This window comes from Ammodytes marinus, assembly GCF_949987685.1.
Source record: "Ammodytes marinus genome assembly, chromosome: 12".
NCBI classification, from domain to species: Eukaryota; Metazoa; Chordata; class Actinopteri; order Uranoscopiformes; family Ammodytidae; genus Ammodytes; species Ammodytes marinus.
Genome location: NC_137216.1, coordinates 23,412,030 through 23,438,221, shown reverse-complemented (window position 1 = coordinate 23,438,221; position 26,192 = coordinate 23,412,030). Strand labels below are relative to the sequence as shown.

Below are 26,192 nucleotides of genomic sequence, written 5' to 3'. Positions count from 1 at the left end.
CTAAATCTCATCTGTGACAAGCGAAGCAGCAGTTTTGATTTATGAACCATCCCCTGTGACATAATGAGACACACAGAGACGTTTTTTTTTCTCAGCTACACAAACATGTACGGATTTACAGGTGAGCCTCTTTGCCCGATGAGAGTGGTCATACAATTCACTTAAAGGGATAGTTCAGTATTTTTGAAGTGGGGTTGTATGAGGTACTTGTGCATAGTTAGTCTTTTATCTCATGGAGATGGCGGTCAGTGCAGTTGTTTTAAAAAAGCTTGGGGGAAACATCACTTTAACCTTTGGTTTTGCACTTTTTTCAAGGGTAGTTCGGGCCATATATTACCACACCAACTTGTGCCGGTAGATAAGCATTTATATGGCGAAAAAAAAAAAAAAGTTGTTCTGCTTGCCCCATTTGCAATAGTGCAATACTGTCTTCTGCTACAGCGATGTCTCTCCCAAACTCCTTATAATGACTGCGCTGACCGCCATCTCCAAGGTAACAGAGTAACTATGCACAAGTAGCCTACCTCATACAACCCTACACAAAAAATACGGAACTATCCCTTTAAGGAGGCTAAGATTTTCCATAAAGCTGTGGGGAATTGTGGCATCAATTGATAAATCTCTGTGGGTTCATTACTGCACGCAATACCTGTCACGAAGGTGTCATGTTATCCATTGTTGATTAGAAAATATGGATTATATTCTACATTCACTGACAGAAAGAAAAATGGCAGGTGCATTGAAATACCGAAATGGGTAGCTGTTCCTCTTCTAAGATACAGGAACAAGTAAAACCAATTATTAATATAAGATAGATGTTGCTTGTAAGTGCTCTGTTCTTGAGCTGTGTTGATTGATTTGGGCTTTATTGATCCTATTTATTGATCATATGTATTGATCACACAGATGGCCCAATATGCATGTGCAGTCAATAGTGATGTATTGCAACTTACCACTGCATTTATTCACAGGACATCCTTATACATCACCTCCATTCATTAAGGAATCTGTATGTTTAGTGCTGTAGCTGACAAACACTTCTCCTGACATTAGTCTCCTGGACATTATCCGTTGTGCTGTAAAGGCATCATAGCACTTCCCCAAATACAATCATCTAAATTGTTGATGGTGGGGTGGATTCTGATTAGTTTTTCCAAGGCTAAATTGAAATTAAATTCGCTGCACCCCTTGCTTATTCATTTTCAAAGTAGGTGGGTCCCCAGACGCAGCATATAGATAAATAAGCAGATGGATTGACGCACTTGAATAAGTGTGCATCACTCACCCAACTAGTCTATTTATGAGAAAGGATTTTAATGGCATTTCTTTTTGAATGCCTGTTCCTCTTCCTTGCAGCTGTCTTTTCAATTTGTTGGGGGGAAAATAGAAAGGAGAGAAGAATAGTAGATCAGTGAGGCAAGGAGGCAATGACTAGAATCTGAATTTAAAAACTAAGACAGTCTTATATAAAAAGATCTGGGGTAGATGCTCAGTTTGATAATGAAAAAACAAATCCCTTTTAGGTGGAAAAAGGGAGAGTAAGGACATGACACAGAAATGTTGCTGTGTTGAGATTGTGCTGCAGATAAGGGCCTATAGAGCCTTGCTTAAAGTGTACATCTCGCTGAGTTGGCCCCAGTTGATTAGGACCGTTGGGAACAGTATGGTCCATATTAATTCTTCACTTTGTGTTTTGTGTGCGTGCTTTTTTTTCCCCTGGACTTTCTTGTTTGTATGTGGTTTTTTTTCGCTGGTTAATTCTGCTACCAAATGTGTAGGTTACTTTTTCAGATGACTGCAGCACTTTCTCTCCGAGTTTCACCCAGAAAACTGCAGCACCAGAAAAGAAGCCCACTGTTGAGCTCGACACATTTTTTTATTTTAAATTCAATACCGCTGAAGCGTATACGGCATTGTTTATCGCTTTAGGCATACTGGATCCACAATTTGTAATCATTCTTTAAGTTTTGTCTCGTGCTTATTGTCCCATATACGTATTTCATGCATGTTTTTTTTTCTTTTCTCTTCTACTTGTTTCGGTCCCAAGCTCTGTTTTCCTCATTCTCTGCCTCTTTTCATCCCTCGTCTATCTTGGGAGACAGCATATAGACAGAAAGCCTATGCAAGCAAAACCTGCTGTATTATTCTGTCTTCACTGTATATGCCAATCACCACTCACCCACTCGGGGTAAAAAAGAGGCTCCCAAATTCGAGTCTTGACAGAAATACCAATACATTTGAGTGTCATGAAGGGACCATTTCATTGACAAAAAGACAGACAAACATCATGAGCGACAGAGATACATTCACCAAGCCAAGTCAATATGTTTCACACAGTGGTTACCTGCTCTGAATGACAAGCGACCACCATTCACCATTGTTCCAAATTCAGTTATGCCCTTCTTCCAGGCACTAATCTGCAATGCATCGGGGAGGATATCTCCAGGCACCCAGACATACAGTACCTACGGGGGAATTTCAATCAGCCTCCCACATATGTAATTAAATAGAAATAATTGGTTCCATTTTCTTTGTAATTTTTTTATTTTTATTTTTGCCAGTGTGCCCCACAGTGTTCAGGTCTATTCTAACTGCCTCTATACCTTTTTTATTTTCTCCATTAACCACTCCAAATTAACAATTTTCTTTTTCTTTTGTTGCCTTCTCCATTCTTTATTTCTAAACGTAAGTGGGATCTCGTCCTAAATGTTGTTTTCCATAATGTAATGTATGTTGTGTGTGTGTGTGCACAAGTGTTTTTGGTAAGTGTGTTGCTGCCATCATCAGGCAGAACCCTAAAGCTGCACTCTTAAGACCTTGATCAAAATTAAATAAATAAAAAATCCTCTGCATTTCACAGTTTTCTATTGCAAATACCAGGCTTATCTCAGGCCAAGGGTGATGTCTTGCATTTCTCCAAAATCCCTCCACTTTCCACACCCAAAACTACAGTAGCAGTGTCCTTTTTCCCCCTTATTTTCCGATTTCCTCCTCTGCTTCATTCTCGTCACGTGGCTGACTTTCCCATTTCACTATATCTTGTCTTGCTCTTTCAATTTTTCGCTTGAACCAGTTTTCTTGCTCCCTTCTTTAGCTCAAGCAAAGTGAAGCCAACGCTGACACCAAAGAGAAGCTCCCCCTTCGACTCAGGATCTTTGAAAAGTTCCCCAACAGACCACAGATGGTGAAGATCTCCAAGCTCCCATCTGATTTCACCGTGCCCAGGATCAGGTATATAGTCGTAGGCATACACACACACACACTGAGTTAATTCATACAGTATATACAGTATTTTGTTTGTAGACCTAGATTTCTGTTTGCTGCTAAGAATCATGATGCAGTTAAACTCTGTAGTGGGATCTCCAGCCATTTAAAAAAAAAAGATAAATTGCTCTTTCAAGATCCAACTTCATTTTTTTGGGGGGGATTTTTTTGCAAATACTTAATGAACCACTTTATGTTTCAAGCACACATTAGTAATTTAAGGAAAAAGAAAACTAGGCTGTCAAAAATGTGCGAAACTGGGACAAAATGGTCAACAATATCCACAACATTCAAGCAGAAAATCGAGGTGTGGAAAAGTGATAACCGCACAACAACGTGCACTACAGATGTAAAACCTTTTAATGTTGCCACCATTTCCCATGTACTTTTTAACATTACTGACAAGATGTAAAGTTGCAGAGAAAAAGGGTTTCAGCCTGGCTCCTGACAGTTACCAACAATATTCTCCCTCTCTGAAACTCCTCTTGTATTTCATGCGGTGTTGGGCAGGATAGCAGTTTCTGGCAAGTGAGCTGAACTGTGTCCAACACAGTGGACCTCATGATCAATTTGATCATTTAGTTGCTGGTTAGTGCACAGCTAGGTACTTCACTCCTCGAGAAATCCCCCTTCTGCAGCCTATCTGCTGGGCTCACTCAGATAGTTTGCAGCGGAATATATGCCAAGGTTGTTTGATGTTATACTACAATCATGATAATACAGTCACACGTGTTTGTGGGTGTGTGTGTGTGCGTGTGGTTGCTATGCGTTGTGTACTTTAGGGAGAGTTTTATGAAGCAGTTCATTGATCGTCAGCAGCAGGACACCAGTTGTTTGTTCCGGCGTCTCCCTTCTGCATCATCATCCTCCTGTGACCACTCCAAACGCTCAGCCATTGAAGATAACAAGTATATTGACCAAAAGGTACTTTCAATCACACACACACACACACACACACACACACACACACACACACACACACACACACTCACACTTACACACTCACATTCTCTCTGTTTCCCACACAAACATTATTAATTAATTTATTTATGTAGTGAATGTATTAACATTTTTTAAATGATAATAACACAAAGGCAATTCTGCACGCACACACACACACACACACACACACACACACACACACACACACACACACACACACACACACACAACATTTATGATAACTTACTTTTTACTGGTAAATATCCAGAAGATTTTGCAGCAGTAGCAGTAGAAAATTGTCCCCAATGTTTACAGTTGTATGTATGGTGTGTTTTTGGATGATACTCTTAATTAACAAACTACCAACTAATAGACTCTCACTATGGACTCTCTCAGCTCCGCAGGTCAATATTTAGTATCCGAGCTCGTAACCTCCTGGAAAAAGAAACTACTATCAATAAAATCCTTCGGTAAGACACATCTCTACACCTCCCTAGTAAGCAATGTGTTGGTGATTTAGAGGTCAGAGGAAATCTAGGGTTAAAATTGGGCTGGATTTGGTTTCATTTTAGTTTTAACATTTCAATGTCTGTATCTTAACGTATGACTTCCTCCAATCAAAGTTAGTTTGAATCCTTCTGAAACAACGTGACCCAGATGCATAAAAGCGTTCCACAACCAAATCTGGCTCCATTTTAACCCACAGTTGTAGACTGCAATTTTAAACAGCTCCCCACTGATGGCTCTCAGTTGTTTGTGTTCTTTACTTATTAATCAGCAGGACATCATATCATTTTTGAGTTGACACCATCCTCGGAGACCCCGGCAAGATGTGTTTAGTATGCATCATCCACTGTCGCGAAATTCATGCCAGTCTTCATAATGTGTGAGCCAAATTAGATGTAGCTCTGCTGTAGAAGCACTCTGGTATTGTTAATGCTTCTCTCTCCTTCACACACACACACACACACACACACACACACACACACACACACACACACACACACACACACACACACACACACACACACACACACACACACACACACACACACACACACACAATCCCACTTCAGACTCATTTACTTTCACAGTGAAGTAAATGGATAATTTGCTGTTCAGCATGGCAGAGCTGGCACTAAGTGTAGATTAGCTTGCTGGCACCATGTCCAATCTGGGCCTCTTTCCCTCCCTCATCCAGACAGTCTGAAGGAGAGACAGCATATCAGCAGTCATAACACGTTCTGTCTGCTCTGCCTTCTTCTTCTACACAAACACACAATTAGGCATCACAGTCGCACCAGTGTATGCAAACATAAACGCAGTCCATCAAACGCAGGCACTCATACATAGCCTACTTAACTGCCAATAAGTTCTCACTCAGTCTCTGTAAATGATTCAAGTAGTACACACACTGCTGGTGCCCACTGTCATTAGCTCTGTTCTGGTACATGACACACATGCACGCAAAAGCACACACACACACACACACACACACACACACACACACACACACACACACACACACACACACACACACACACACACACACACACACACACACACACACACACACACACACACACACACACACACAGACACACACACACTGACTAATGGAAAGATTGGATCCTATATCAAAATGACAGTCCGGACCGCCACTTTTATATTTGCAGAATGAAAAAAGCTAAAAATATAGCTTGTTTCGCAGGCATATGGACCACATCCAGCTGTTGTTGTGATTGCCAGATGGTGGACCAACTGATAATAATATAATCCTTATTATATTGCTCATGAAGAGAGAGTGGAAATAAACCTTTTTGTGTTTGTCTTTCCCAGGGCGTGTACCAGACAGCGTATGCTAAGTGGATCCATTGAAGGCCAGCCACTCAAAGAACGCTCCATACTCAGTGTACAGCATCACATACGGCAGGAGCGCAGGTCTGACAGCGCACACACACACACACACACACAGACACACACACATTTCGAACAAGTGCAATCTTATCTACCAACACACTACAATGTTGTACCTGTCTGCTCTTTGTATCTGCAGATCTCTGAGGCATGGTTCCACTAGTCAGAGGATCAGCCGTGGGAAGTCGCTGGAGACACTCACCCAGGATGTGAGACACACACACAAATACTGACAAAATATTGCACTCATATTCATTAAAATATATAAGACATTTTATTCTTCTAACCTAATTGTCTTCTAACCTAATTTTTTCCCCAGCATTCCAGCACAGTACGCTATCGCAATGCACAGAGAGAAGACAGTGAGATCAAGATGATCCAAGAAAAGAAAGAACAAGCAGAGATGAAAAGGTATTCACTCACACTATAATGCCTCTAAAGTAATTTGCTGACAAAAAAAAGAGTATATATTAATGGGGCAACATTCACTGATTTCACCTATGTAGTAACTGGTGATTTTACCTGTCTCTCTCTGTGCTTGTTTGACTGATCAGAAAAGTCCAGGAGGAAGAATTGAGAGAAAACCACCCATACTTTGATAAACCTCTCTTCATTGTGGGGCGGGAGCACCGCTTCAGGAACTTCTGCAGGACAATCGTTCGGGCTCGCTTCAATGCGTAAGATCTGTCTCATATCCATATACGCTCTGTAAAGATGCCTCCACTGGCTGTGAATGGTCAAAAACTAGACCTCAGCATTCAACAATTGGAACATGACATCAGTGGTCCTCTTTCACTGATCTATTTACATATACCCATGTACCAATTTACCAGTGATTATTCCGCAGCATATCAGGAAACAGGGTGATTATCCCTGTATGAGTTTTTGCTCATTAGATGGTTTTATTTAGCTGTTTTTTCCTGTCAAAATGTTGACAATTTATTTCTGTTTGTATGAATTATAGATCCAAAACCGACCCCATAACAGGAGCAGTGAAGAACACCAAATACCACCAGCTGTAGTAAGTGTGATGAATTATCGATCCCTTCACTCTCCTATTGATCTGCCCATTCTACAGCAGTGAAATACCTTTTAATTCTGTTGTCTAATTGCCTTTGCCCGCTGTGGCTTCCCCTTCAAAAAAAAAAACTGTGGTAAGGAATGAAGATTGTGAAGTGAAGAGCTGTGAAATAGATCTCAGCCATTACACAACCTGATCGTAATTCAGCCCGAGCACACGGTCTGATTATGAAAGCCAGAAGCGGTCCTTTGTATCAGATACTGCTGGTGTCGGGGGGATTTTATACTGACTACCTGCTGTAGAACAGATTGGTCTGCACACACACACACACACACACACACACACACACACACACACACACACACACACACACACACACACACACACACACACACACACACACACAGAATTATTCACTCTCGCTTTCTGATACCTCTCCTCAATTAATATCCCCCATTCCCCCTCCCTTTCTCTTGAATTATCTCTGAGTATTTCCTGGCTTGCAAACCAAATAGCTCTTCTGACCTACTTACGGGGAATATGCAATTTCTCTGGGTAAATTCAAAACCAAAGTAAATAACTATGTTAATGTGTGTGTGTGTGTGTGTGTCCGTGTCCGTGTCCGTGTCCCTACAGCGATCTTCTGGGCCTTGTCACCTATTTGGACTGGGTTATGATCGTCGTTACCATCTGCTCCTGCATCTCCATGATGTTTGAGTCACCCTTCACCAGGGTCATGTACGTCCCCACACTGCAGGTAGGTAAAAAGCAAATGGATCGGGGGGCTTAAAGGAATAGTTCAACATTTTGAATTTTTAGCTTTTTACCTCACTCTCCGGCTCAAGAAAAGGCGACAGAACCCATCCCTGTAACCCTGTGCATGCAATTGTGATGGATACAAATATAAAGCAAAACATAACGTGGTTAATAAACCAGTCCCAACAAGGACACATGAACATTTAGTGATGTTGTTAAGTGTTTCTTTTGACCCGCTCCCCTTGACTTCCAGTGTTGAGCTAAGCTAACCTGACCATTTCTATATCAAAACAATGCACACAGTTACAGGAATGGTTTCTGTAACCGTTTCTTGAGCTGGAGAGTGAGGCAAAAAGCTTAAAAATGTTAAATCTTGAACTATTCCTTTAAATGAGCGAGCAGCAGATGCGTTGTGATTGGTTAGACGTAGTAACACCCGCGTCCTCTTGTTGGTTTCAGATCGGGGAGTATGTGTTTGTGATCTTCATGAGCATTGAGCTCAACCTGAAGATAATGGCTGACGGTCTGTTCTTCACGCCCACTGCTGTCATCAGAGACTTTGGAGGAGTCATGGACATCTTCATCTATCTTGTGAGGAATGGCACACAGTTTGGCCACACAGTTTGGTGGCCCTCAAAATTACTCAATTATGTGCATCTAATTTGCATGTAGGTTATACGAAAGATGGATTATTCAGTGGTGGATAGTAACCAACTAAATGTACGTGACTACATTCTGCTTTTTTTTTGGAAACTTTAGACTTTCACTCCACTACATTTCAAAGACAAATATTTAACTTTTGACTCCACTAGGTCTCTATGAAGCTTGTCTTTACTTGTTACTTTCAGGCTCAGCAAAGCTTAGAAGTGAATTGTTGTTTTTATTTTCTAAAATGCACTTGCCACAAACTATGTTCCTCACAACTAAGTGAATACCGAAATACGTTGAGAGGTATATATACGTTTTCCAATGTCATAATTGTAAGATTATACTATGAACGATGATTTTAGATGTAATTTTATAACTTTGGAATTTGAGTGAAATACATGTCACTTCACTTCTCAATTTGATCCCCTTGTCTTGTTGGAACCACAAGTCCTACGTTAATCCTTTGCTTGTATCTAGCAGAAATTTACACTTTGTACTTTTCAATACTTAAGTATTTTGACCCAAAGCGACTTCTAGTAAGTGCATTCAACTATGAAGGTACAAACTCAGAACAACGAGAATCATGTAAGTACTATAGCTTCAAATAAACCAAACTGATTTTTAAAAGCCAATACTCTGGAACTTTAACTTTTGACCTGGAAAAAATTTGTCCTGGCAACTTTCACTAGTACTTGAGAACTTTGTCCACCACTGCTATTAGTCAGTGGCATTGAAGTAGAATGTATTGGTTGCGATAGGGAAATGGGACACTCACACAGGCTTGTTTTTCTCCTGTATAGGTGAGTCTGATCTTTCTGTGCTGGCTGCCTCCTGACGTCCCTCCTGAGTCTGGGGCTCAGCTGCTGATGATGCTGCGCTGTCTGCGTCCGCTCAGGATCTTCAAGCTGGTTCCCCAGATGAGGAAGGTGGTGCGGGAGGTTCTCAAAGGATTCAAGGAGATATTCCTGGTTGGTGTATTTGCTAGTGTACCATTTCAACTTGTGTCTGGTAGAAAAGTGTTGAGAAAACTATTTTCAAAAAGTTTTACAAGAGATATTGAGGTGAACTACTACCGGTAATTACATTTACTCAGCCCCATAGCAAAAAGGTGCTATATAGGGTAATTAAATTAATATGAAAATGTTATTCCCTGTGAATCCCTCTTGATAGGCACTACAGACACATGTCATTTTCTTAATCTTGCTGCTAACTTGCATCCACTTAATTAGGAGAAAAACATTAACAGTTTAGTGGTGATAAAATAAGCCATTACCTTTTATATTTCTTATCTGGCAGGTAGTTATTTGTTTGCATTCCACTTCAGCGCATCGACCTAATTTGCTTGCAATGACAGGGCTTGAATACAGCACTCAAGAACATGTTGGGGGGAAAGCTTTTAGGGCTGTGAATAACCATAATATGCTTTGGAATTGAGTTATAATTGGCAGTAAAGTATTCATGGTTACCTGGCTTAAAACATGCAAAAATACAACCAGGATATGTAAAATAATGCATTGTATTCACCTCTAATGGATTTTGCTCTTGTTGTTATTGCATTAATAGCCATTTCTTGGAACCTTTTTGCTTTTTCTAGCGCATATTTTATTATATTATCCAAAGCTTGTGGTAGTTACTGGTTCTCTGTGGGTCCTGACTTGGATTTTCCAGGCTGAAGTCCCTATATAAGCAGCTGTCTCACTATAAAGCTTTTTCTCTTTAATCTCACAGGCTTGGATTATGTTGAACTGTATGTCCTTACACTCTGGATTGATTCTCTCCGCAGGTTTCCATTCTGCTCCTCACACTAATGCTGGTATTTGCCAGCTTCGGAGTTCAACTGTTTGCCGGAAAGCTCGCCAAGTGCAACGACCCCCATATCGTCAAGCGGGTACGGACAAGAGACATTATCTCCTCAATAAACCACCCAGTCTGCAATAAAAAAAAAACCCGCAGAGACACACACAACCTGAACCAGTACAAGGGGTTTCCCCACAGTCAAATCAATTATCCTGTGGTTCCTTGTATCCTACTATAACAGAAGTCACTATGCCTATGATGAAGAAAAAAAACCCTTACAGATATTTTACACTATGATGCTCGAACATTTCTTTCTGTAACAGCGTGGGTATAATCTTTGTAATTGTAGCTAATGTTCCAAATATTTATAACATCACTGAGTTAGCCAAGTGTGAACCTGGAATGCAGTGATGATAATAATGCATTAATATTATCTATAAACTTGCTTATCAATGAAGAGGAACAGAATGTCTTCACACTATTTTGGGTTTTTCATTATTTACGGCCAGGAGTTCCATATTAAAACCACATATGTATTATGCAAACCAAGCAAAGTATTACAGTCAAACTCAGTTTGTTTACTTAGCAAAAGAAAATTGTTCTTTCATACAGCAACAAACCCCTTCACTATCTTTTTCTGCTTTGCTTGCTGTTTCTACCGGTTGCTTTATTCTGTGCTTTGCTGTGTTGTCGGTTTCAGGACGATTGTCATGGTATTTTCCGGATAAATGTCAGCGTTTCCAAAAACCTCAACCTGAAACTGAAGCCTGGGGAGAAGAAACCTGGATTCTGGGTACCTAGAGTCTGGTAAAGCTGCTCTTTTTTATTACTGCTTGATTTAAGATATTTCTTCTGTTATTTGCTACTGCAGCCAGAGATTGATATATTGACTCATTCCTTCCTCAGGGCTAACCCTCGTAATTTTAACTTTGACAATGTGGGAAACGCCATGTTGGCTCTGTTTGAAGTGCTGTCACTCAAAGGCTGGGTGGAGGTCCGAGATGTCATTATTCACCGTGTTGGACCGGTACTTAACCTTACTTTACCTTACCCTTTTCCCAATCACTTCCATCAAAGAGTTTTTCCCACTCCTGACTCCTACATTATAAGTAACGGTAACAGTTAAAATACCTCTGTGCCTGCAGATCCATGGCATCTACATCCATGTCTTTGTGTTTCTGGGATGCATGATTGGACTCACTCTGTTTGTGGGTGTCGTAATTGCAAACTTCAACGAGAACAAGGTAACACATAGAAACAGCTTATTATTCTTTTTTCTTTTCTTTTTTTTTACACATGTGGCTGTATGGAGACTACAGTATATCTGCATCCATCACCAAGATTGATATTGTGTTGTGTCTTTGCCACCACCAGGGCACTGCTCTCCTAACAGTGGACCAGAGAAGATGGGAGGATCTGAAGAGTCGACTGAAAATAGCTCAACCTCTCCACCTGCCTCCTCGCCCAGGTGCTCTCAACCAACACAAAACACATGCAACCAATGCTTTGTAAAAATTCATCATTCTAGAATACAAAATCGGTGATGGCGTATCAAGCGGAACATTATCACAGCCATATCTTTGCTCCATTCCCTGATTGATCATGTGGTAAATGTGCGTGTGCCTGCCTGTGCATTGTTAAGAAGCACCTGCATAATCCATCCATATTTAATAGTTAGTTCCTTGTTTTCGTTGAGAATTGATGCATTGAAGGATTCATCATGAAAACCGAATGATAAAGCAGTAATGAAGAAGCATAACAGGTAGACAAATAATGCAAAAATGTTCACAGTTCTGTTAAGTTAACTACCATGTTTATCCACACAGCTAAATGTTGAGTTTATTTAAAATCGTACACACAGAGTCAATTCAAGAATGATTGAAGGGTTGGCGGTTCGATCCCCGCCCTGCCACTTGTGTCATGGTTGTTGTGTCCTTGGGCAAGACACTCACCTTGCCTTGTGTGAATGTCGATAGTTAGCCTGCTATCGGTGTATGAATGTGTGTGTGAATGGTAACGTGCAAATGGGAACAGGTCTCGCTGGCAAAAGAGTTTCCTATCTCAATGGGATTTACCTGTAGAAATAAAGGTTAGAATAATCAATAAACGCTGCACTTCCCCCTGCGATTACAGTCATGAGAATAGTTGGAAGTGTGTCGGAGGCAGTGTGGGAAATGGCCTGTTTACTACAGTTGAGGCTGAGGACTAACAACAAATCAATTGCTTCAGTTTTAGTCGGCAAATGCGGCTGACACCAGCAGTATCAACCTGACTTTGATCCACATCCAAACGGCCCACGGCAACTGGCGCCCATTCGCTCTGTACTGGCAGATCATTACAGCACGGAGCTACACTCACACGTTCTCACTCAAAGTACTAGCAACATGATTGTCTCTGTGGTCAGCAGTCATGTGCTATCACAGAGATTGCTGCTGGATATTAAATAGATATTAAACTGCCCTCTTTGAAGAGGACACTAGGGACAGTTATAAAAAAAGATTTGAAACAAGGATCTATTTTTCTAACAAGGATTTGTTATGCTTATGCCAGGGATAAAATATTACAACATGAATCAAATTAAAGGCCAAAATGCATGAAAGGAACACACATTTTGAAATGAAAGTGCACACAGGGAAATGTAATTATTGCAGTTTTGGAAACCCACACTGCAAGTATACAGTCCTTCAGATGGACCAGGAGAAGTGGGAAAAATACAATCTATTATCCTAAAGTAGATTTAAAATGGGCTTCAGTAATGGCCAATCAAATCCGCTCCTTTCTTCCCTTTTTTAAAAAGGCCTTAGTTTCCCGATGGAACTAAGAAAATACTTTTTTAGTAGACACTGAAATACAGTCAGTTTTGAAGTCGGTGAAGTAACAGTGACCTTGTGGTGCAACATGCAGAATTCACATTTGCAGTTAGTTTTTCTTTTGCCCTATTGTGACAAAAACACATCTACATACTGTACATAAATGTGTGTAAAAAAAAAAAAAAACTGCAGCATATTTGAGCATTATCATAGTGATAGAAGCACCCCAGCAGTCCATGAGTGCCATCTGCAGGACATTGAGGGATACCACCACAGATTCAAGCATCAGCTGACCTGTTGAGGGCACCACAATGCAGACAGGCAGTTCTGATAAATTACTTTTCTCATAGGCTGTGCAGGTTATCAATATAACTCTGGTCTTCTTTTCTGCCTGACAGAAAATGCGGGTTTCCGGGCCAAGATGTATGACATCACCCAACACCCTTTCTTCAAACGAGGCATTGCTGTGCTAGTGTTGGCGCAGTCAGTGCTGCTCTCAGTCAAGGTAAAGCCTCATCACAATGCATCATGTCATTGCATGTATGTACAGTATATGCTACCTATGTATTTTTCTTTTTTCTTCTTACATTTCAGCTAGTGTTTTATTTTGAAAATGTTTAATATAGATATAATGTGAAGTGACATATTGATGGGTTTGAATCTGCTCTTCTCCAGTGGGACGTAGACGATCAAGTAACATTTCCCCTTGCCACCATGTCAGTAGTCTTCACCTTTATATTTGTGCTGGAGGTGAGTCTGTTGTCCTGTCTACTCATAATACATCACTCTCAAGGTTCTACTACAGTCCACTCCTTTGGGGTAAAACTGCCCGACTAATGTTACTTGTTGTTGTTGTTAACCCAGGTGACCATGAAACTGATAGCCATGTCTCCGGCGGGTTACTGGCAGAGCAGACGCAACCGCTACGACCTGCTAGTCACATCATTGGGCGTCATCTGGATAGTCCTGCACTTTGCCTTACTGGTTAGACAAATTATTCTCACATTAAGGGGAATGTTTGAGGAAATCTAATTAAATTGATGAATAACAACACCATTTTCCTCTGTAGAATGCATACACCTACATGATGGGCACATGTGTGATTGTCTTCAGATTCTTTACAATATGTGGGAAGCATGTGAGTATATTGTATCATACTTTGTGTATTTTGACAAAAAAAAAATGATTTGCATTGTGAAAGCGAAATTCATTCTGGGTTTGTGTGTGTGTGTGTGTGTGTAACAAATAAAGGTGACTCTGAAGATGCTGCTGTTGACTGTGGTGGTCAGCATGTACAAGAGCTTCTTCATCATAGTGGGCATGTTCCTCCTCCTTCTCTGCTACGCGTTTGCTGGCGTCGTTCTCTTTGGAACTGTCAAATATGGAGAGAACATCAACCGGTAAGGATTAGGATCATCTTTAAAATGGCCTGAACATGTCCTTCATTATGCTGCTTGTTCCCATTGGTTATATGAAATGATGTATTCTATAGAAGTAGTGAAATACATCTGTATGGAGTTGTCTGATTCTGTCTATCTTTCCAAATCGTAGGCATGCCAACTTCTCTACAGCGGGACAGGCCATCACCGTTCTCTTCCGGATTGTCACAGGGGAAGATTGGAATAAAATCATGCATGACTGCATGGTAAGATGGTCCAGCAGGTCCAGCGCGCATCCCCACAGACAGAAGAACAAACAATCTATCCTCAATCTGGAATAAACTGTATATTATTTATATTATGCCTATTGTTAAAATGGTTGTCACCTACATTTTCTGCCAATAGCCCAACTAAAAATGGGGGGCTCACAGCAATATTAAGAGTTTCTCCAGTGACTTCCAGTTGTTCATACAATTTTTGAGACTTCACTGACTGCAGATTTCATTATAACTTGGGTAAACCAAACCTGTACAGTGACATTTTAGAGAACATTTGTGATGGTTTAATGCTCCGTAAATTGATGAAAATGATGTATTCATATTTGTTTTCTGTCCCCAGGTGCAAGCCCCATTCTGCACCCCAGATAAACATCGATACTGGGAGACGGACTGTGGCAACTACGCTGGAGCACTGATCTATTTTTGTTCTTTCTACGTCATCATAGCCTACATCATGCTCAACCTACTCGTAGGTCAGTGTGTAGGATTCATTGTATATAGATGGTATTGTGGGGAGCTAATTTGGTCACACATTGAAACTTAGGACATTAATTGAGCAAACATTTAAAAAAAATCTCTGCATTACTCACAAAATTTTAACTTAACATGACCCCTTATGGTTTTATTTTATGGTTAAGTCATTGAACAATGGTCATTTTCCAGGGAATATAGGTCAAACCATCCTAAGTGACAAACACAAGTACTTGTATGCATAAAGGAGCTCCTTTGGATGTTCTGCCTTGAGAACATAAAGCACACTCCAAGCAGTCCAAAAAAGACAACAAAGGGTTTTATGTATTACTTCTTATTATCATCACAATGATCACATGTCTTCATGCCAATATTATTATGATGATGATGATTATAGATCCACTTGCATTCATTGTTATATCTACTCCAATGATGCAACTGAATACAAATTACACGTATACTGTATATTGCTATTATGGAATCTTTGCATCTCTGAGTATTAACGTCTCTTGCCATTGTTCTAGCCATTATCGTGGAAAACTTCTCCCTGTTCTACTCCACGGAGGAGGACCAGCTACTGAGCTATAATGACCTGAGGCATTTCCAAATCATCTGGAACAATGTGGATGACAAACGGGAGGTGAGAAACTAGCAATAGGAGGGAGGATGAGAACACAGCAGAGGGGGAAAAGGGTGACGATCATATAACCATGAACAAAGGCTGACAGCTAAAGAGAAGTCAAGGAAATGTATGGCGTCGAGTTATAGCAGTCAAAGTAATTAGAACAGTGGGTGCTGGATTAAAAATAGAAAAAAAAGACCCCCTCCCATTTAATCATCATGACACCCAGATATACTTATAATTTCAATAACTTGTGCAGGCATGTATAATTATTAAATAGAGACAACATATATATAGGCATATATAGTATATGGTCCCTCCCCAACCCTATTCCAATTTGCTAGTCATATCGTTGCTGTGGTCATATCAGACCCAAGGTTCTTCTCTGCACTAATACCCCCCACCCCCCATTAAAAAAAAAATTAAAAAGCTGAATTAACGGTTTTGAATGCAGATGTCAACATGATATAGCTGTTAGAGGGCCAATTCATGTCTGTGTTAAAAACTGATTGGGGAAAAAAATGGCAGCAATATTAAAGATCTTAAAATTCAGGTGTAAACGACAGCATTATCATCAGACTCCAGTCCGCTCACTGCCTCTTGAATAACCCTGGGACGTGTGCGCCTGTTTCCCACAGGGTGTCATCCCCACATCCAGGGTGAAGTTCCTGCTGCGTCTGCTGCGCGGCAGACTAGAGGTGGACCTGGACAAAGACAAGCTGCTGTTCAAACACATGTGCTACGAGATGGAGAGACTGCACAGTGGAGGGGATGTCACCTTCCATGATGTGCTCAGGTGACCATGGGAAAACCACATAGACTCCAGGCAGATACCAATTTATAAAGGGACCCCCTAAAGATAATAACATGTAGAATAAATACTGACCTGTACACACTACTCACACAACTGTCATGCAATTTGTTGTATAGGGAATATTATATATATTTTCATAAAATCTCCGCAAGGCAAGATTGTAATTTAAATGCATACATTCATTTCAATCTCTTAACTGAAGCTGACATTTCATTTTTTTGCACAGGAAATAACTGATTACATGAAAAAGAAAAAACACTTCTAAAGATAAATTGCCTCCTCGTGATTGAAGACAATAATTGGGGTCCATGGAGTGAAGAGTTAGCCATATTACCTCTGTGCAATATTGTTGCACAGATCTGCTCATGTGTTGTACAGCTATTCATTTGTAATAGTGTATTTTTACTTTGAAGCCCTCATACACTTTCATTTTAAGGGAGCAGAATGACAGTCATTTCCACTAAACATGTCTCTCTTTTGGCTGTATGTCTGCCTGTGTGGGTGGAATCCTGCAGCATGCTGTCATATCGCTCGGTGGACATTCGAAAGTCTCTCCAGCTGGAGGAGCTGTTGGCAAGGGAACAGTTGGAGTACACCATTGAAGAAGAGGTTGCCAAACAGACCATACGCATGTGGCTCAAGAAGTGTCTCAAACGCATCCGGGCGGTTAGTCCCTTCAACCGAAAAACCCAACACACAAACATGCCTTATGAACAGGAACACACACTCATTTTTCCCAGGGTATTTTACACACTGCGCTTGTATTGTATGAATTGTCACAAACTGACACCCCATATGTGCCTGTGGGTTTACAGAAGCAGCAGCAGTCGTGTAGCATCATCCACAGCCTGAGAGAGAGCCAGCAGCAGGAGCTGAGCCGCTTCCTCAACCCCCCCAGCATAGAGACCACGGTGCCAAGTGAAGACCACAACACTAACAACGCCGACAACCCCACGCAGCCTGAGGTAAACGTCAACATCTATACCAACAGCGCACACATTCACACACACACACTCACACACACTCACACACACACACACACACTGGCTCACAGCTTGATGTATAGCAAGCGCATCACCACAATCTGCAGGTGTGCGCTTGAACTGTGTTGATACAAAGGATATCTCCTCTTTGTTTAGATGAGTGGTCTCCAGCAGCTTCTGAGCCCCACGTTGTCAGACAGAGGAGGCTTCAGGCAGGACTCTTCAGAGAGGCCACAGAGGAAGCTGGGACAGTGGCGACTGCCCGCAGGTGTGTACGCCACACTATACTTTTAATTGCAAGGACTTTTAAAGCTATAGTGCGTAACTTCTGATGCCCCCATGAGGAATTCTGAGTTATTACGACAACACTTTTGTCGCATCTGCATGAGGTAAGCCTTTCGGTGATCGCGCATGGATTTGTATTCCTTCTGCTGTGCGTCCAGGTTTTTTTTTGAAGTAGCAGTAGAATTATCAACTGAAACATTTCTTAGGCGCTTCTCGAGCTCCTGCGCCAGTGTCGAAGGGGGACGACACCAGTTTGTAAACGCTGATATACTGAGAAATACAGACAGAGTTTTGTGGAGCTGATAGGCTCAATCAACTTTGTGTCAACTCGTTTGGCGATGGCTTGAATGTAGCAGACATTCAATTATATTAAAAAGCTACGCACTACAGCTTTAAAATGAAGAGAAAATAAATGCAGAGGGTCAGGCTTTACATTTTCTGTTCCTTGTGTGTGTTGTTCCAGGTCGCACAAGTGTCAAGTCCATCGTGTGTAAGATGAACCCCGTAAACGACGAGGCTTCTTCGGGCTCGGAGGTGAAGAAGTGGTGGACCCGTCAGCTGACAGTGGAGAGCGACGAGAGCGGAGATGACCTCATCGACATTTAGAAAATGAAGCGCGGTCAATCCTGCTGTTTTATAAGGCAGCTTGCTTTCATTTCCTCTTGCTCTCCCTTGACCAATGAAAACAAAGCTTCTTTTTTTTTGTCCCACAGAATGGTAGGCTGTGAGTGCAGGTTATGGATGAAATATTCTTTGAGTAGCCATTTTTTTTTATATTTTTTTTTAATATATATATATATATATGCAGTGATGCTTTTAAACCTCTGGGATATACGTATATTTATTTCCCTCTGTGATTTCTGCTCATAATTATTGCTGAGTTTTTCTATGCAGGCCCATATGGTGTTAAAGCAGACTGTGACAGGAAAGGACATGTTGCATTGAAGACACTGCTGCTGTATGTGTTTTCTACCGTTTGTGCTTCTTCATGTGAACGCTTGAAAGCAGTAGTTGTGTTCATGCAGCTCCAATAATTTGTGACGTCCTGTCATGTCTATGCTTTGTCTCTGGTCTTTAGTTTTAAGTCCATGTGTCCAATAATGTCTGGTCTCGAGTATTAATCCTATAAAAATAGATTTTCGTATAGTCACTTTATACTTAAATCCGTCCTCTTGTTCTTGTTGGTAGGACAAGCAAATTAGACCTGCCTTTATATTTATGACTGTGAATGTAATTAAAAGTCAAATCTATCTTATTTATTTGTGTGGTTAAAATAATGAAATATTTTGTAAATGATTATACATAGATTTATCAAGTATTCAATTCTTCTAATAAAGGCCTACACTGCCTAGGCATTTATGAGCAAAAGAACTGCCGGATCTTTGATTTTCTTAACAACATATCTTTTTGAAAATGTTCATATAAACTGATTTAAAGGAAGATTAAACAAATTGTCACTATTTAGTTAATGTTCCTTTATGGGCGAGGAAAACTTCTGATGTAAACAAACTTTTGAAAATATTTACCTTATTATTGTATGATGTCATCCTTTTTTTTCATTTCTTTTTTACATTCCATGATTCCTTCAGAGAGCCTGTTGCCCCCTTCGTCATGACTTGTTTTAGCCAGTAATTCAATTCATGGGGAATGTAATTACCCATCTACGAGTAGAGAAAACATGGGATTGGACTAACAAATGTGCTAATTGAGTGGACAGATGCTGCTTGATGATTCTCCTCGTGTTCATCTACTCAGTTCAAACACTCAGTGCATTCCTCACCCCTTCTCTGAATAACAGTGCCCTCTCCTGGACACATGCTGAGCTGCCCCAAAAAAGCTGCACGTTTTTTCTCTCTAAATGCTACCAACTTTTGTTTACATTTTTTTCAACGTGTATAACATGCAACTGCGTAACCAAAGGAGGATTGAATATATTCTGAAGCTGCATGCATTGCTGTTCCTTTTGGGTTCAGCACAATGTATAGCTAGTTCGTCCTTAAAGGTGGACTCAGCAATTCTGGAGAATGCTTGTTGTTAAAATTTCTTTCTGTCGAAATCAGTGAATATCTCCATACAATCATCTACCTGTCCATACTGTGTGTGTGCGCTGGAAAAAAATCTGGTGTTGATTCACAGCAAACTGGTACTTAAATAAAGGGCATGTTGACAAAGGGGGGCCTATCGTATCCAACATGGCTGTTTACAGAACCTAGACTGTGTTATAATAAGACCTGGTTTTGTTTCATTGGACACACAGTACAGTAGCAAAGAATATTGAAAAGATATTCACTGATTTTGACTAAAGTTTATTTTGACAACACTCCTTCTCCATAATCAACTTTAATATAGTCTCTATGGAGTCATTATCCTGGTGCCCAGAACTTTCTCCATTCCGAATCCATAGTGATGACTGGTGATGACAGCTCTGTCATCGGCCCTGAGCGGCTTGCTGTGGATGAAGATGAGCTTTGTTTCCAGACAGCCATCCAGGTCAGCATGAGCCTGCCATCCACAGAATGACATGTACTTGATCCAGTAGAGAGGCACTGTGAGTACACACATCCACAATTCACCAAAACAAACAAACATGTAAACACAGGTGTGTGTGAATTAGCATCTCATTATATTCCTCATGTCTCTTGATGTACTTCCTTTCTGGTTAATTCATCAGACAATGGCGGCGGGTTGGAGTTGAGCTAATTGACTAACGCACTCAACTGCCGGCTAAAGCACTTTCTCCCCTTAACAAGGGCCCTCGTTAGACACAGAATTAGCCCATTAAAAAGAGACAGGGTCTTCATTTGTCCATTCCAAAGACCAGTAAGTTTCACAGTTGACGGAGTGTGTATGGGGGCCGGGTCTGGATAATGAATGTGAGGGAAAGCAGAGAGAGAGAGTGCAGAGAATCGGCTGCCGGTGGGACGCCTGCTTGCTCTATAGAAATCATGACTTACTCACACATTCCAGTCTCTCGATGAGTGAGTGCTCCCTGCGACATATGGTCCTGTAGGGAAACAGTGTGACATCGGCCCTCTTGCCAATCAACTGTCTTTAATTTCTCTTTTCTCGCTCTTTCTTCTCCTCAACCATCGCCTCTTAAGCTCCCACTTAGCTCGGATCTAGCTCATCAAAGGGCATTTTTTCCCCTTTTTTTTCTCATTTTCGCCCTGCGTGGTAGAACACTTTTTTGTCTTATAATTGCCTCTGCATCACACTGGCTCTTACGGGGCCTGTTGTTTTTACCCTCTCTATTGTAATTTGCCCATCTCTCCCTTGTGCGTGTCCACTGCTTATTTAGGGCCCTAATTGAGGCACTTTGGTAATTGAGGAGGAAGTTCTTAAGAGCAGAGGGAGAGTGTCTGTGAGTTGAGATTACCTGTAATTAAAGTACATGATGGCTTTGATGGCTCGCTCCCCTCCCGTTGAGATGTCGCCTTCAGAACCCTGGCGGCGGGTCGTCGTCACATGGACTAGAAAAATGCCTTCTCTCAGCCTGTACCGCAGAACAAGACCCCACACACACACACACACACACACACACACACTTACACACTCACACACACTGATGCAAATTCTGTATGCACAAGAGCTAATACCACTGAGAAGATATTTTTGTAGTTAAACAAACACACTCTATACGGCCTCTTTTAAAAACTAGTTTTGTAAAGTGGACATAATTTAGAGCAAAGTTATCACCCTCCTCCAGAAAGTCTTGATTTTTTTTTTTTAACTCTGGGGCTTGACACAGGCGATGCTGACGTGAGCGGTCTGATTATTAACCAGACATGAGGTGTGATTATCTTTGAATGTGTGAATTGTCACCATTTCAAATGGTGAAGATGTAGGCCTAAGTGATTCTATTCCTCGTGAACATCTCCGACCTGATTTGTCATTGGCTGCCGAATTTCAACACCTTCCCCATGGGTAAAAAGAATGCTCAACGCTTGGCTAACTTTCCATCTCCGCTCCTGTCTTTACCTGCTTGAGTGTGTCTCCCGGTATCGAAGCACTATAGCGGTGGAGAAAATAACTTAGCAAACAGGCAAAAGCATGCTGCACCTAAACACATTTTCTATGGCTGCTTGTTCAACAGACACAAATAAAAAGCGCAAAATCGTACACTCGCTCCTTGACTTGAATAGAAACTTGCCTAGGAACCATAAAAGAAGACCGAAGACAATCGCGCAGCCATTGTGTGCTCAATCTATACAACCGGTGATGTGTGCCTAAACAGTTAGACTGATTAGAGTAAATATGAGGTGAAGCGGGGTAAATGCTTTCTCTCACTGAGCTCCTCATGCCTATTGTCCCGACTAGACATTATTGAGAGTGTGTGTCTGCTGCCTTCAGCAATTAAGGGACACACACAGACCGGGGTTAAAGTAGGGTGAGCCTCATAAGGACGCCATTGTGCTCGAGGCCTAGTTCAAAAGATGCAAAGGATAATCTTGCATGTACGTTTGTATAGTAGCGACTAGTCATTTATCATGTACATGATAGGGAGATGTAGCTTTTGAATTAAGCTTCCTCTTTACACTGGTTTTGTCAGAAGATTAATATTCTATTTTCATCATTTCACTGTTGCTCGCTCTCTCCTTTTTTTTCCGACGGTGTTGTGAATCCTTCCCTCCATTCCACACGTCCTTAGCCTCGTAATTAAGGTGGTGGCAGTGCAAATTAGCCGCCCGTATCTCATGTCAACATCCACCCCAGGTCCAGGCCCGATCCTGTCCCTGTGTTTTGAAACAGATGGCTACTACTACAATAAAAAAGTAGCAAATTATTTTAGCAGCAGGCGGCAAAAGCAATTAACAACTGGCATAATGTGTTGATTAAAATCCATTCCAGTCTCAAATGAAGGGAGAGAAAAACTCCCATTTTACACTCAGTCGGTTGGCGCGCGCCCACCACTCAAAAAGTCCGCTGACCTTGACCCGACCACAGCTGTGCACTTAGGACCAATATGTGATATTCTTTGACCGCAGTCACTTGCCATTTGTACGAGTAAGCACTGAACAAGTGCCAATCTTTCTTTTGATGTGTTACTTACAATACAAAAAGGAAATAGGAAAAGGAACCTAATTTATTTGGAATAACTTTGTTCAAGAAATTAAATTGATCTCACCCACTTTTGTGTATTATATTATGACATGAAAAAAAAACTCATTCATAACTCTAATTCCTCTCTCACCATCCCACACACATCTTAAACTCTTCTGCTTTTCACCGTTTGCCTCTGTGCTCCGTCATCTCCGCAGCTGATCTGGGTCGGCCTGTTTTCTGCCTAATTAGAACATAAATTCTCCATATAAGTTCAATTGGAAAGCCTGTTTCATGCTTGAAGTTGTATCTCTCAGATTTAGACTGGTGGCTCTGACGGCGCGGCTCCTCTCCCTCTTAGTAAATGCAATGAATGCAGGGAGTCATTTTCAGGCCTTTACCTCATGTATACCTCATCAACAGCAGTCAATTGCCAAAACCCCGCCGAACACCGAACACCAAGTGAGAGGCTGCACTTTGTCTTTGAGCCAGAAAATCTCATTTTCACTAAACACCTAATCAGTCCCATTCATCTGGCTATGGTTCCCTAGTTCCTCCAGTTCTATACACCTGGCTTCGGCGTCTTTAATTACTGGGAGGCTGGCTTTTGTCTGATCTGGTGCCAAGATTGGAATATGAGTGGCAAATTCAATTACCCACCAATCAAAGTAGAAAAGGCCTGTAATTGCAGTGAAAAGGGTAGCAATGAGAGCCTCCGTTTTAGTCTGCACACCGAGGTTATTATTAGTAAGGAATAATGCCAACCTGCAGGGGGTGCTATGCTCAAACTATTACATTCTACTGCAGCCGAGCAATCTGACTGATCACTGGCAAAGCATTTTTTAATGTGGCTATAGCCCTCGGTGGGACATTACCTTATAATTTCATGTTTTTAACTCCCCTATTATGTCAAATTGTGCATGAATATGGCGTACGTGATGCAAGGGAGCAGAAAATGGATGTGACATTACGGAGAGGCAAAGCATGCACACTGCAATGGGGGATTAGTCCAATGCTATTGTAATGTACTAACAATAGCAGACGGAGAAGCATTGTGCCGGAAACATTTCTTATGAGAAAAATCAACGACAAGAAAAAATAATTAACTGGGTATTTACACATTCAATCGAACCATGTTTCTTACTTCTTGTAAAAGTCCAACTCTGGACAAAATTCCTGGCCACACCCCTCAGCGTCTTGTCTACCTCTCCAATATCATGTCATATCAGACTTGCCTTCAATGTTAGCCATTTGTCTCACCGTCCTCTAGACATTGTGAAATGTATTAATGTGTCTTCGGCCCAACCTAGTCATTTCAAGCCCCAGACCCAGAGATGCACAGTATAAAAGCCCAGACAGAGAAATGGAAAGGCGCTGATAGACAGAGAGGCAGAGAAACATAGGAGTCTGCTTCAGACAGACAGAAACCCCCACCGTCTGCAGAATTAGATAGTTTTGGACAACTCAGGTACGCAAACTGACAACTTCAATTTTGCCTTCCCTTTGTGTGGTTTTTCTCTTTTCATTCCTCTTTGTTTTCAGCTGCATTTGAAGATCTGCCAATCAAGATATCAAAAGAGAATGCAGTTGTCTTATACTTTGTTTTCCAAATGTAACCTTTTGCCGCTCTGCAGTCACACTCAATTTTTTTCAATTCCAAAAAATCCAACTCATGCGCGGCGTACGCACACAAGCCTGCATGAGCAAAAGCAAACAAACACAATCAAACAACATCAAAGAGTATCAAAGTGAAAATCAGTGTCCTTCATGGATTGTGTGATGTTACAGATTATTTTCTGCTTGGCTTGGCACAGCTGATTTTTTTTTTTAAAGATAGCGTAGATCTGATTTTAAAAAATAAGATTTTGATATTTGGCATGACAACTTCACAGTAATTAATTTCACTCCGGTGACATAACTCTGCAAGATCACCTAACTGTCTGATCACAAGAGGATCGGGATGAATATGATTTGCTTGTGTTTACAACCTTATTTAAATTACTCAAGGAAATCTTAATATTTCACTCTAGATGGTAGCAAAAGGCATATGAATGTTCAACTGTGTCATTACATCAACAAGAGGGTCACTAAGTTTAATATCAAATGGTTTGCCGACCTGACCATCGACGGTGAATATACACGGAACAAGCCTTTTCAGTGTCCACATGATTCATTAATACTGATTCTTCAGGGAGTCTAGCTCTTCGGACACACACACACACACACACACACACACACACACACACACACACACACACACACACACACACACACACACACACACACACAGACGACACCAATACTCAGGGATTACTAGAATATTGTGTGAGTTTGCAAACTTAGTGTATATACTGTGTACAAATGACTCACCAGTGGACAGTGGTAAGGAGTAATGGAGGCCAAGGGAGGCAGACTCACTGGAGCGCAGACACAGGCTGTTGTGTTTACCAGTCTCTGGGTGGGAGAAGGGGAAGTATCCTGGAGTTCAATCTGACTCATTTCTGTCCCTCCAACATGTGCAGCATCTCGCCGGCACGGAGCAATGAGGCCCACTGTAGTACACAGAGCAGACAGTTGCTGAAGATAAAGCCTCTTGAATAGTATCCATCCCTATTCAAGTACAGTATTTCATTTCTGTACTTGACAAAACATCTATTCATATTTTATGGTTTCAAAACTACTGTAAGCATTATTCTGCCTTTTCTAACCACACAGTGACACCATTCAACGACCAAAAAAGTTGATGAGGATATATATATAGACAGAAATGAACAGATCATTATCAGTCAAAGGGGTTCACAACTCACTGCATATACCATCTTCTATATATACACTCCTGCGGGCATTCAGCCTTCTGATATATTTAGCTTCCTGAGAGAAGTTGTTAATCAACCTAGGGCAGTTTTGTTAAATCTTCTCAGAGATGTAATTTAAAGCACCACTGGTGCTACTGATCTCTGGCTGCAGGGGTTAATCAGTATTACACATAGTCCAGTGGTTGTGGGGCTGACTGTTGACACCTGTGTCACGGGAGAATATAGAAATGTGGGTCAAAGCCCAGCTGAATCAAAAGGGTCAAAGGTTGATTCATAAGAATATGTTGCAAATCTGTTGCTTTGTACTTCAAGGAGCACAGAAGAAAAACATTTAAGATATTCAGCGAAA

General features: G+C 41.1%; 1 protein-coding gene across 2 annotated transcripts in view; it reads left to right on the top strand.

The window, feature by feature from the left end:
• The window catches only part of nalcn (sodium leak channel, non-selective), a gene marked incomplete at both ends in the record, with an annotated part of 63,689 nt that extends 45,096 nt beyond the window's left edge, over nucleotides 1–18,593 (top strand). Inside the window, 29 exons of one of the 2 annotated variants that reach the window (XM_080038731.1) lie at nucleotides 3,095–3,231; nucleotides 4,047–4,188; nucleotides 4,603–4,676; nucleotides 6,046–6,147; nucleotides 6,263–6,332; nucleotides 6,443–6,534; nucleotides 6,678–6,800; nucleotides 7,088–7,144; nucleotides 7,781–7,901; nucleotides 8,360–8,491; nucleotides 9,349–9,516; nucleotides 10,332–10,436; nucleotides 11,046–11,152; nucleotides 11,252–11,372; nucleotides 11,491–11,589; nucleotides 11,720–11,813; nucleotides 13,554–13,660; nucleotides 13,831–13,905; nucleotides 14,020–14,139; nucleotides 14,225–14,293; nucleotides 14,407–14,555; nucleotides 14,707–14,800; nucleotides 15,153–15,285; nucleotides 15,808–15,923; nucleotides 16,544–16,701; nucleotides 17,235–17,385; nucleotides 17,535–17,684; nucleotides 17,859–17,970; nucleotides 18,451–18,593. In XM_080038731.1, the coding sequence (XP_079894857.1) occupies nucleotides 3,095–3,231; nucleotides 4,047–4,188; nucleotides 4,603–4,676; nucleotides 6,046–6,147; nucleotides 6,263–6,332; nucleotides 6,443–6,534; nucleotides 6,678–6,800; nucleotides 7,088–7,144; nucleotides 7,781–7,901; nucleotides 8,360–8,491; nucleotides 9,349–9,516; nucleotides 10,332–10,436; nucleotides 11,046–11,152; nucleotides 11,252–11,372; nucleotides 11,491–11,589; nucleotides 11,720–11,813; nucleotides 13,554–13,660; nucleotides 13,831–13,905; nucleotides 14,020–14,139; nucleotides 14,225–14,293; nucleotides 14,407–14,555; nucleotides 14,707–14,800; nucleotides 15,153–15,285; nucleotides 15,808–15,923; nucleotides 16,544–16,701; nucleotides 17,235–17,385; nucleotides 17,535–17,684; nucleotides 17,859–17,970; nucleotides 18,451–18,593 (3,321 nt within the window). Of the gene's footprint in view, nucleotides 1–3,094; nucleotides 3,232–4,046; nucleotides 4,189–4,602; nucleotides 4,677–6,045; nucleotides 6,148–6,262; nucleotides 6,333–6,442; nucleotides 6,535–6,677; nucleotides 6,801–7,087; nucleotides 7,145–7,780; nucleotides 7,902–8,359; nucleotides 8,492–9,348; nucleotides 9,517–10,331; nucleotides 10,437–11,045; nucleotides 11,153–11,251; nucleotides 11,373–11,490; nucleotides 11,590–11,719; nucleotides 11,814–13,553; nucleotides 13,661–13,830; nucleotides 13,906–14,019; nucleotides 14,140–14,224; nucleotides 14,294–14,406; nucleotides 14,556–14,706; nucleotides 14,801–15,152; nucleotides 15,286–15,807; nucleotides 15,924–16,543; nucleotides 16,702–17,234; nucleotides 17,386–17,534; nucleotides 17,685–17,858; nucleotides 17,971–18,405 lie in introns of both variants that reach the window. The other variant, XM_080038730.1, reaches the window with a different exon arrangement.
• Nucleotides 18,594–26,192: the final 7,599 nt, after the last annotated feature.